General features: G+C 42.5%; 1 protein-coding gene across 1 annotated transcript in view; it reads left to right on the forward strand.

Moving 5' to 3' along the window:
* The window catches only part of LOC137644557 (uncharacterized), a 6801-nt gene extending 6175 nt beyond the window's left edge, over positions 1 to 626 (forward strand). Inside the window, exon 4 of the mRNA XM_068377517.1 lies at positions 1 to 626. This exon is cut by the window's left edge and continues 267 nt beyond it. Coding sequence (XP_068233618.1) covers positions 1 to 582 — 582 coding nt within the window. The 3' untranslated portion in view covers positions 583 to 626.
* The last annotated feature ends 11874 nt before the right edge of the window (positions 627 to 12500 follow it).

The following is a 12500-nucleotide window of genomic DNA, read 5'->3' on the forward strand; positions in this document are numbered from 1 at the left end:
CATGGTGGACATTTCGGTGGATTCGGTGGTCATCATGGAGGCAACTTCCTTGGAGGATTTGGTGGAGGTTATGGAGGATATCGTGGAAAGAGAGAAGCTGAAGCAGAACCTGGTCACTTTGGAGGTTTCCATGGTGGACATATCGGTGGATTCAGTAGCCATCATGGAGGCAGCTTCCTTGGAGGATTTGGTGGAGGTTATGGAGGATATCGTGGAAAGAGAGAAGCTGAAGCAGAACCTGGTCACTTTGGAGGTATCCATGGTGGACATATCGGTGGATTCGGTGGCCATCATGGAGGCAGCTTCTTTGGAGGATTTGGTGGAGGTTATGGTGGATACCGTGGAAAGAGAGAAGCTGAAGCAGAACCTGGTCACTTTGGAGGTATCCATGGTGGACATATCGGTGGATTCGGTGGCCATCATGGAGGCAGCTTCCTTGGAGGATTTGGTGGAGGTTATGGAGGATATCGTGGAAAGAGAGAAGCTGAAGCAGAACCTGGTCACTTTGGCGGTATCCATGGTGGATTTTCCGGACATCATGGTTTTGGAAGTTTTGGAAGAGGATATGGCTTCTATGGTTAATCGAGATCTGGTCAACTAACATTAAAAGTAATAAATTTTTTTGCATAATACCAAGAGTATGTTTTATCATCTTGTATGTTCTGGATATTACCAATGATACTGATAATATATATATATACATATATATATATATATATATATATATATATATATATATATATATATATATATATATATATATATATATATATATATATATATATATATATATATATATATATATATATATATATTATTTTTTGGTCCCATGGTCTGGGAACCAAAATATATACAGTATATTTTATATTACAGCTGTCAAGATACACAACCTCTCGAGTTTCAAACTCCCCCGTTTGTTTTTACATTAATTTGTTATATTTGAGTAACAACCAAAATCGGAGAAGAATATTCAACTCCCAGACGGCAATACATAAAAACACTGAATATTCAGAGGTCTCTTATGTATACTTAAAACAAAACTGGGTAATTATTATCAAGAACTATTCAAACAGCCTCTTACCTCGATTCTTTAACAGGGATACGAGGGAGTACTGTGAAAACACTGGTGATTAAAATAATACACTCTTTACAAAATTGAATATATTTTATAAAAATCACAACATTTTTAAAGAATTTACATAAAAAAATAAAACAATCAAAATATTAAGTTTGGACAAAACTTACACTAAGGTAAAAGAAATATTACACTCTGAGAATTATATAATCATTTGACTCAAAATATTAAATGTCAATAAAGCCCTAGGCTAAGAAAAAAGAATTAAATACTCATGACAATTATACAATCACTTGTTTCACTGGAAATTAAACTTCAAACCATTATATAATCTTGATACTTAATGAAAATAGTTAACCTTTAACACTCTAATGCTCAAACTCTTAAGGATATCACATAAAGTAATTGATAAACGTACGATTGTACTTCACACGATGTTAAGGGGGCCGGCCAGAATGCCAATATAAGGGGGTATAGGAAAAAAAAAACACAAAATCCTGAAAAAAATTCACTAAGCTTCTCATGGCAATTTAGAATGTGTGTACGAAATATTTTGTCAAAATTCCTCTTACTTTCATAGTTACAGGGTAATTAGTAAAGGTAACTCAATAAACCATAAACATTTTTCCTTATGAGATAATGCAGTATTTCTTTTGTAATCGCAAATTTTGATAATAATTACGTTTCAATGTAAAAGAAACTGTGAACAACGGTATTTGTATAACTTCTACGAGTCGCAGACAACACAGTAAATTATACCCTTCGCCCTTCAGTCATACCACAAACATCAAAGAGAGTATATGTCTGAGTTTGACCCCTGGCATTCACTCATTTTTACGTTTGTTTTCTTCGTTTTCGGCAAGAATTTTATCATTTCAAAAAGGAAAAGACAATTTCAACATCTTGCTAACATAAGGAATAAGAAAATTTTCTCTAATAGGAGTTCAGAAGAGGGTAATATCGGTAGAGCAGAGAGAGAGAGAGAGAGACTGTGTGGATGAAGAATCGACGGCCTTGCCTGAACGAGCAAAAGAAGCTAGATATTGAGCAAAAGAATCTTCGTTTATGAGTAAATTATAATAAATAACTTTGTTTTTGTTTATCAATATCCAAAAAATGAAACATAAAATTCATAATAATCATGATTTATTAATATTGTCTTTGTAAAGATACAAAAAAAACTTGGAACGCCCTCTGACATTCACTCATTTTTACGTTTGTTTTTCTTGTTTTTGGCAAGAATTTTACCATTTCAAAGAGCAAAACATTAGGAAGAAGGAAATTTGCTCTATTAAGAGTTCAGAAGAGGGTAATATCGGTAGTGCAGAGAGAGAGAGAGAGAGTGTGTTGTGGATATAGGATATATAGATATTGAGCAAAAATATCTTCATTTATGATTAGATTTTTTTTTCTTTTATTCATACCCAAATATGAATATAAAACCCATATTAATCAGGATTTTTTAATATTGTCTTTGTAAAAATACAAAGAAAAACTTTGAAAGCCCGTATCTCAAAACTATACTTATTGAACTTCAAATTCAATAGTTTCCCTTTGTTCTGAAGATATAGCATTGAAATTTGGTATATAACTTAAAAATACATTATAAAACAATGAAATGAAGGTTTTTTCCAGTCTTTTTTTCATATTTTTTTTTCTCAATTTATTTCTTAGATTTTTGGGGTTTATTTTTTTACCATAATGAAAAATTTCATATCTGGCAAAATTATTACTTTTTGAAAAAAAACCTCTTTATATTATTGAAGATCTATATCAGGCTCATATAGGGTAGTAATCCCAGTAATTATCAAGGGAAAAGATAGAATTTGAAAAACACTGGTGTTGCAAAAACGAAGTTCAGAGGCAAAAAAAATCTATGCAGTTTGTAGATGTCCTAAGTCACCTTATTAAGTGTTATGAATGTCAAAGTCCTGTCATTAAAAATTGAAATTAACCGGCCAGCCACCTTAACCAGATAGCAATACGAATATACTTCAAGTTTTCACACAAACTTTTCAGGGCCAACTACAGCGATTTATATAACACCAACACACGTAATGACACAATAAATTGAAAACACCTCGAAAGTCTTCCTTAACATTTCAACACACTATATACAATATGTTATATTTGAACTTATACACTTTAGAGAGAACTAACTCGAGGCACTAGAGAGAGAGAGAATGAACTTTGGCTCTTTCACAGGGCAAATTGTTTCTCTTCTGCCGCACGTATCCCTAGGGACACATATATGTATGAACTTAGTGACTTCTAGATTGTTCTAGGTCAGAAATCTGGAACCTTGGGAACTATTACTCTCAGACGCCACCCACGAACCGGCTAGCTGCGCCCACCCATTGTCCTCGAAATAAAAAATAAAAAGATAAGATCTAACACTAGGATTTTCAAGAATATTCCAAACCACATGGCACAATAAAAGAATTGCGTATTTTCTCACAAACTTGACGCAATACCTCATAAAAATATAAGAAACATTTACATAAGCCCTTTATCCTATCTCGTATGGTCACATATCACTCTCAAACAGTTACGTAACATTGGTTCAAAGATACATTCTTTAAAATAACGTAAATTTACATATACTGACTTGAATAAAGAATACAATGGGATTAGCAACAAAAATCTTACGTTATCTACACACAATTACTTTAAACTACAAGAGAGGAACTCATCTTTTGAGCTGGCTATTTACCTTTTAAATACACATATGAAATACATGAATAAAATATTTACTCTACGCTAGACCAGCTTCGTAAGATTATTTATTATGAGTCTGAATCCATCGATTTAGCCCGAGATAGATAATCTGCAACCACGTTTTCTTTACCTGATATACTCTTTACATTAAAACAATACAGTTGCAAACATAATGACCACCTAGTTAACCTTTGATTATTATTTTTCCTCTTATTGACAACAGTTAAAGGATTATGATCCAAATACACTGTAATCGCTTCATTTTGTGGTCGATTTTCATAGTACGTAAACTTTTTTATCGCTGTAACTAACGCTAGCAGTTTCTTTTCAACTGTCGATTAGGCTCGCTGATGTTTCTGTAGCTTCAACGACATAAAACAAACAGGATGAAGAATTCCTTCCTTGTATTCTTACAGTAAGACAGCTTTAATCCCATTATACGATGTATCCATTTGGATAAGGAAATTCTTGTTGAAATCCAATGCTCGCAGTGTCGGTTTCAAAGTTAATCTGGCCTTTATCCTGTCAAAGGATTCCTGGCACTTGCTGGACCATACAAATTTTTTCTTGAGGCTAGTTAAATCCGTCAAGGGAGTGACTATAGCTGAAAAGTTCGGGCAAAAATGTCGGTTGAATTCTGCCATCCCTAAAAAACGTTGTAATTGCTTCATCGTTGTGGGGGATGATGCTTTCCTTATTCTTTTGACATTAGCGACTACTGGGGTGATTAGTCTTCTTCCTACTTCAAATCCCAAGTACCGAACTGTTGTCTTTACAAATTCGTTCTTCTCAGGTGTGCTCCTCGCAGCTTTTTAAATACCTTCTTCAGGATTCGGAGATGTTCTTCCCAGGTCAATGAATATATCACAATATTGTCGAGATATACGACTACTTCTTCTATTGATCCTAGAAGGTTATCCATTATTCGTTGAAAAGTAGCGGGGGCGTTCATTAGACCAAATGGCATGACGGTGTATTCATATAACCCAAACGGTGCTATAAAAGCTGATAACAATTTTGCGTTGTCATCCAAAGGAATTTGATAATAGCCTTTTCATAAGTCGATCTTAGAGACAAACCTCGCTTGTCCGATATTGTCGAGAAGCTGGTCGATGAGTGGCAATGGATAATTATCGACCACACTCAACGAATTCAATTTTCGGTAGTCTGTACACATCCTGAAAGATCCGTCCGGTTTTTTCTCAAGTAAGCATGGAGAACAGTAAGGGTTAGAACTTTGTTCAGTTATTCCGTTTTGTAATAAATGGTCCAATTCTTTTCTCATGACTTCTCGGTGATATGGCGACAGTCGATTACTGCGTTGTTTAAATGGTCTTTCCGTTGTCTTGAGGTGTATTTAATGCTTTGTCATGTTGGTTCATTTTCGGACGTCCGAGACAATTTCAGGGAAACTTCTAATCAAACAGCTTAATTCCTCTAGTTGCTACTCGTTGAAATGAGTTAGTTTCTCTTCCAAGTTCCGAATGATAGACGAATTATTCACTTTGCTTAGTGCCCCCACCTCATATCCGTCGCCGTCTTCCTAGCTGGTATGGTTTGCGCCATACACACCTGTGAAGCTTCAGTCACCTTTTTGCTCAAGTAGGGTTTCAGAAAGTTAAATTGTACTTTCCTTTGAAAATATTTATACACACACAAACATAAACACACACACACACACATATATATATATATATATATATATATATATATATATATATATATATATATATATATATATATATGTATGTATAAAATAGATATTTCCTATATAAACTATAAAAAGCTAACAAGACAAGGGGAAGAGAAACAAGACAGAACAGCGTGCCCGAATGTACTGAAAAGACGATGATGTGGAATCTGAATGGGAAGAACTTGCCTATACACACATGAGTTCCTGGGGAACTAGAGTCTGTGAAAGTCATAATACACTTCATGTCCAATAAACATGTGGCACACGTGATAGAGTCTATGTCTCTACACCTTATGGAAGAACAGTCTTTTGTGACCTGAAATCACTATGTATCGCACTAGGGTCAACACAGGCACCCATTGAGTTAAGAGTCACGAAATAACTCACTGTTCTACACAGCACTAAGCGGCAGGTTTTAATACACTACCTGCGGCTACCATGAATCTTTTGACTTCGTGCACCTGCTTCGCATAGTGTTTAAAAAACATTCTTGAGGATTTCCAGCCTGTGAACGAACATAGGCTTTCAAAATCCATAGCTTGGAAAAAATTTAGGGAAGAGACAACTTTCCTTGGATCATGACCTGCAGGTGTACTGTCAGGATCCGCTCTGCGAATAAAGTAGGTGATCTTCGCCCTTAGGTGTTTAAGTGACGGGTCACTGCCAGATGTTTCTCCTTTAAAAAGCTGTCTTCTGCCAAAGTCTGAAGTTCTTTGAAGATAGATCTTAAGACTCTCCACTGGGCATAGAGAGACATCTTCCTTCAGAGGGCAGATTCTCCAAGGTCCCCATCTCTTGGTGGGGATTTTGTTTTTTACGAGAAACGTAGGGTCGGGGAAGAGGGTAAGTTCCCCTGTATCGGCGAACTGTATCTGGCCCTCTTCTCTAGATAAGGCCACTATTTCACTGACTCGGGCTCCCGAGGCGAGAGCAAAAAGGAAAATCACTTTTTTAGTCAAGTCTTTCAGAGGGCAAGATTCGTTGTCCAGGCTAGAGGCAAAGTGGAGCACCTTATCCAGAGACCAGGAAATGGGTCTCGGGGGGGGGGGGGGGGGGGGGTTGCAGGACGGAGTCTAGCACATGCCTTCGGAAGTTTGTTAAAGATTTTGTTGGACAGATCTATCTGGAAGGCTTACAGTAGTGGTCTTGTCAAGGCCGATTTGCAAGTAGAAATCGCATTGGCTGCTAAGCCTTTTCCATGAAGGTGAATAAAGAAGGACATACAAAAATCTATGGAGATTTCCGTAGGATTGTTTGCCTTGACAAAGGACACCCACTTCTTCCAGGATGATTCATATTGCCTTCTGGTAGACTTTGTTTTATATTCCTCTAGGAAGTCTAAACATTTCTTCGAGATTCCAAACCTTTTCTTCACGGCTAGGGAGAGAAAATCATGAGACGAAGGTCTCGGACTTTCTTTGATGAATCGAAGACAGTCGACTTCTGCACCTCCTGGGACAGAACTGGGCCCGGCAGAGGGATCAGCTTGGGCTGTAGCTCCAGAACTAGGGGGATCCAGTTGCTCCGGGCCCACTTGGGAGCCACTAGGGCTGCTGTTCCCTTGAAGGTTCTCAGTTTGGAGAGGACTTTCAGCAGAAGGTTGGGTGGAGGGAACAGGTAAATCTTGGACCATCTGTTCCAGTCCAGGGACATGGCGTCCACTGCTTCCGCTTTGGGGTCCTCGTATGGAGCCACATATAGAGGAAGTTGATTGTTGTCGCTCGTCGCAAAGAGGTCGATCTGCAGTTCCGAGACTTGACGGGATATGAAGGAGAATGATCTTGCGTCTAGGGACCATTCCGATTCTATGGGGCTTGTCCTCGATAGAGCGTCCGCCATCACATTGCGGAATCCTTGTAGGTGAACTGCGGACAAGTGCCATTTCTTCCTGTCGGAAAATGGGTAACAGCACTTGGTTGAGTTGGGGCGATCGTGAGCCCTGACGGCTGAGACATCTGACCACAACGGAGCTGTCCAGAGTTAGACGGATGTGGATCGAAGGACAAGGAGATAGTTTCTTCAGAGTGAGAAGAACCGCCATGGCCTCCAAGATGTTGATGTGAAACGTCTTGAATAGGGGAGACCATGTTCCTTGAACTTGTCGCTGGTGGGAGTGACCCCCCCATCCTTCTAGCGAGGCATCCGTGTGGATGTTGATAGATGGAGGTGGTGGTTGAAGAGGAACAGATCTTTTCAGGTTCCTTGCCTCCGACCATGGCTTGAGGAGTGAGCGAAGCCTGGTTGGTAGGGGTCTCTTGAGATCTCTTCGAGCGATGGATACGTTTCGTCTCCAGACTCCCGATGCATCCTTTAGCTGTGCTCGTAGCACTGGGTCTGTCACTGAAACGAATTGTAGGGAGCCGAGTACCTGCTCCTGCTGTCATCTTAAAATCCATTTAGATTTGAGAAGTCTCTTGACAGATCCGGCTATTTCCTTCCTTTTCTTCAGAGGGATGGAAAGACGGTGTGACTGAAAATTCCAATGGATTCCCAACAATTGAAACTTCTGAGCTGGAGACAGGCGAGACTTTTTGGTGTTGATTTTGAAACCCAGATGTTCCAGGAATTGGGTCACCTTTCTGCAGGCACGCAAGCATCCTTCTGGCGATGTCGCCCAAACCAGCCAATCGTCTAGGTAAGCCATCACCTGGACGCCTTGAAGGCGTAGCGGGTGGACGATCGTGTCTGCGAGCTTCGTGAAGATTCTTGGAGCCATGTTGAGACCAAAGGGCATAGCCCTGAAGGCGTACTTTCTTCTTTGAAGCTTGAATCCTAGGTAGGTGGAAGCTTGGTGATTCATTGGAATGTGCCAATAGGCATCCGCCAGGTCTATTGAGACCGTGTAAGCCTTGTGAGGCAGTAGGGCTCTTATATGTTGCAGAGTCAGCATCTTGAATTTGTTGTTCGCAATTAACTTGTTGAGAGGGGACAAGTCGAGAATGACTCTGAGTTTGTCTGAGTCTTTCTTGGGAACACAAAACAGTCTTCCCTGGAACCTGGTGGACTTTACCCTCTTGATCACCTTCTTGTTCAAGAGTTCTAGGACATATTCTTCTAGAATGGGGGTTGAAGGTTGGAAGAATTGGTGGAAGGTTGGAGGTGGTTTTATCCAACTCCACCTTAGTCCCTTCTTGACGATGCTGTGTGCCCAAGGATCAAAGGTCCAACGATCCTGAAAGTGGCGGAGTCTTCCTCCCACCGGAAGCACTTCATTGCTTCTGGTTTCCCGAGGGTTTACCACCTCGGCCGCCTGCTCCCCTTCCTCCTCTCCCTCTGGAAGGACGTCGAGAGGAGTCTCTGCCGGAACCTCTACCTCTGGGGCGAAAGGTAATGGTCTGCCTTACATAGGCTGGGGTGAAAACTGGTGACTGGGACACCACCGGCTGAGGGACCAACTGAAAGGTTTGTTGTGGCTGAGCCACTAGTTGGGGAGTAGCGGGTGCTGGAAACTGGAGTTTGGCTTGACGCTGTTGGGGTCGTGACTTGTTCGACTTCTTCTCAGGTTGGGGGCCTTCATCCTGAGAAGATTTCCTCTTGCGTGACATGCCCCACTTATTTAGAAGGTTCCTATTCTCAGTGGCGGCTCTGTCCACAATCTCTTTCACAAGGTCTACAGGAAAGAGATATTTACCCCAAATGTTGGAGGAGATCAGTTTCCGGGGTTCGTGTTTAACGGTTGCATCCGTAAACACGAACTCTCTACATGCCCTCCGGGCCTTGATGAAGCTATATAAGTCTTTCAACAAGGTGGCAAGGTGGGTCTTTGCGAGGACCATGTAGACGCCTGGGACGCGAGTGTACCCGGCCATTGTCTCAAGGATCACCTGATGAGACAGAGAAGCAGCCAGCCTCTCATTTGTATCCAGTTCCCGACGCAGAAGGTACTCCGTAAGCTTGGGAAGGTTTTCATTAAACTGACGTCCGGCGACGTCAGGCTCCAGCTTTCCAACCGAGAAGGTCAGCTGAATGTCCTTCCAGCTCTTATCATCGGGAGGTAGGTCGAGGGAGAGAGGCCTACATTCCTCCAATGTATGGCAGGGTTTACCTTCTTCCACCGCCTTCAGCACAACGTTCAAGGCCTTTTCAGCAAAGGGAAAGAGCATGGTGGGGGAAGCAAGAAAAGACGGGTGTTTCTTGCTTAGGGCTGGCACCTTGGAGTTGGTGTAACCCCTGCTCTTAAGGCAGCCAGCCAAAAGAGCCTGAGCCTTGTAGTGCTCAAACACAATCACCTCCTTCGACTCGGTCTCCTCCTTGGAGACTGGATCAGATGTCAGACGGATAAAGCAGTCCGGGTAGGCATCGAAACTAGGGAAGTTTTCCACCTCTTCAAGGGGAACGGCGCCTAGTTTGTCGTTGATGAAGATACGTCCAGTGGTAATAAGCATGAATTTTGCATGCCCCCAGGGATTGGTCACTGAGCAGGGGGGGGGGGAGATCTTTGGCAGAGATCTCCTTGGGCTGTTTCATCAAGCCCAGTATTTCCTTCTTGAGGTCCGCCTGTCCCTGGCGGAGCCTCTCATCCAGGAATGCCACCAAAGCCTGGAAGGAATCCTGGGAGCCTGCCAGGGAAGGTACTGGAGTGGCAGACGTAGAAGGGACCGGTTCCGAAGTCACAACGGAAACCACAGAGGGTGTACGGGTGATCTTGCCCTCAGAATCAGGGGTCTCCACAGGATCCTCTTCATTTTCCTGACCCCCTTCCATGAGGGTTCTTTCAGTGTCGTCGGGAACATCCGACATCCTTTCCACCTCGTCAAGGTAGCACTCTTGAAGGGTGGCCGAAACATCTGGTTCGACCGTCAGTTGGACGCAAGGGATCTCGTCCTTGTGGATGACGGCATCCGCAGACGCCTTGGGAAAGAGCATGGCTCTCATCCTTTCGTTTGGGAGATAGGGCCCCGTGGCATTTTTCTGAAACCCGCGCACTCACTTGCGCAGTTTCTCTCGGGCGTTGTCCCTAGCCTCCGCCGATGAAGGGTTTTCAAACGCCTCATCAAGCAGGTTTTTGCATACCATGCAGACCTGCGGATCCCAATAACGAAGATTCCCCTTTGAGATTGAACAGCCGGCATGGGATCGGCACGCCTGGTGGCCGTAAAAGTCAGGGCGACGAACACCGCAGAAGGCGCTCTCACACTTCACATACTCCTCCTGTAAAAGAAAGAGGAAATGAGTAATTGAAAGTCAATACAAACATGACTTACTTAAATCTTAGATTAGGACTAAGTTTAGTAACTTATAATATAAGATTCCATTATGTCTAAGCTTAGGATAGGTGAGCTAGAAAGGAAGGTAGGGAAGACACATACTTGTTCATCCCGCCCAGCCAATTGCCGTGACCCCACACTGTAACTAATTCGAGAGGGCCGTATGTGCCCTGGAAGGAAGAGGAACATCCATGGTGGATGAGCCAAGCTAGTCTTCCTCTAAAGAATTTGGAACGGTGGGAAGGGAAAGCTGAATTCATTCAGATAAAGAGAGGAGGGATTAGCTAATCCCCTTTAACGTATTAGGTCCCGGCAAGAGACTGCATATGGATGCACAGAATATGCTGGAAGATTTTTACTGTACAACTATACATAATAGTTTTCAGTTTAAGGTATACCATACCATAAGAGTACTGGCTATTATCCATAGCTGCACAACAAACTCTGCCGGCACTGGGCCGGCAGGAGGAAGGAGTGACTGTCCACTGTAAGGTACATGTGGGTGTCGCCGGCAACCCGGCGGCATGCCGGGAGCCCGGCGGCATGCCGGGAGCCCGACCACCACCGGCAGATCTCCATCGAGGAAGGACCCTTCAAAGCCCTTAGTCTATGTGGCAGGGAGAGAGGGTGATACTATAGGGTGATGGCAGATCGCCGCCAGGCCAGGAAAGGCACGGGTAGGACAAGTCGCTAGGCCACAGGGAGGAAGGGTCGTAACCCAACCAGGTGTGGACTAGGGGGAAGGGCTAAGCCCTTCCGCCTTTGCTCTCCAACAAGGACTAGAAGGGGAGTACATTCCCCTAAAGAAAGGTAGGAGGCGAACGACTGATACTCTGAGGTACTGTCCCAAACTCAAAGCGCACAGCCTATGGCAAGGAGAAGGGACAGAGGGTCCTAGCCTAACCTACTTGAATGTATCGAGGATAGGGAGGTTAGGATGTAGCCTAGGCTACCTCAGAGGAAGGAGATTACCTAGGGTCAGGTAACCGGGGGAGGGGAGGAAGTATATAAAAGCCCTAGCGTAGGTTAAGTGCAAGAGAGACGACTACTAATATCATCGAAACCCCTTATATACTTCCCAGAAGGCGAAAAAACATATGTGCAATCATTGAATCTTGTATGTATAAATGCCTGAATCTTCATTTCTATACTTAACACTAGGAACACTTATTATATCATGCAAGAAGTAAATATGAATGCTTAGGCTATCGAGCCTAGGGGCTAGGCTAGCAGGCTAGCTTAGGGTTCGGCCAAATATGATTGCCGAAAAGAATACTAACGATATAATATAACTAATTCCTAGCAATGAAGACTAAATAACTAATATAGTCATTAGTTAAAATACCGGGAACGCTGTTCTGGCTAACTAAATAAAGCATGCGAGGAGAACAGCAGCGTCTCAGCATGACGCCTCCGGTCGGGGCACAGCTCCGCCACAAAACACAAGATTTAAAGAAAAATATTCGTTACTTTATGACTGGAGCTTATTTATACAAGACAAGAATATGGTACTCTATTTTCCAGAGAAAGGCAAGGCTGAAGGTTTCGACATAATGCTGAAAATAGCGAACACTGGAAAAAACACAACCGGTAGGATACGCTACAGATTAATGAATGAAGCGGGCGTACGTGACATCAGTCAAGATGTCAGACAGCTATGGCTGCCGTTTGTTTACGTCGCGAGGTACAGTAACAGTAACGCAGGAGGATAACTTTGCAACGGCTCCTCCTATAACTTGCCACCTTATCCCCCTCGAAGCGTAAACGCTATGTGGGGTGCAAATGGCCATGTGGCGTGTCAAGCATA

This window comes from Palaemon carinicauda, chromosome 7 (genome assembly GCF_036898095.1).
Source record: "Palaemon carinicauda isolate YSFRI2023 chromosome 7, ASM3689809v2, whole genome shotgun sequence".
NCBI classification, from domain to species: Eukaryota; Metazoa; Arthropoda; class Malacostraca; order Decapoda; family Palaemonidae; genus Palaemon; species Palaemon carinicauda.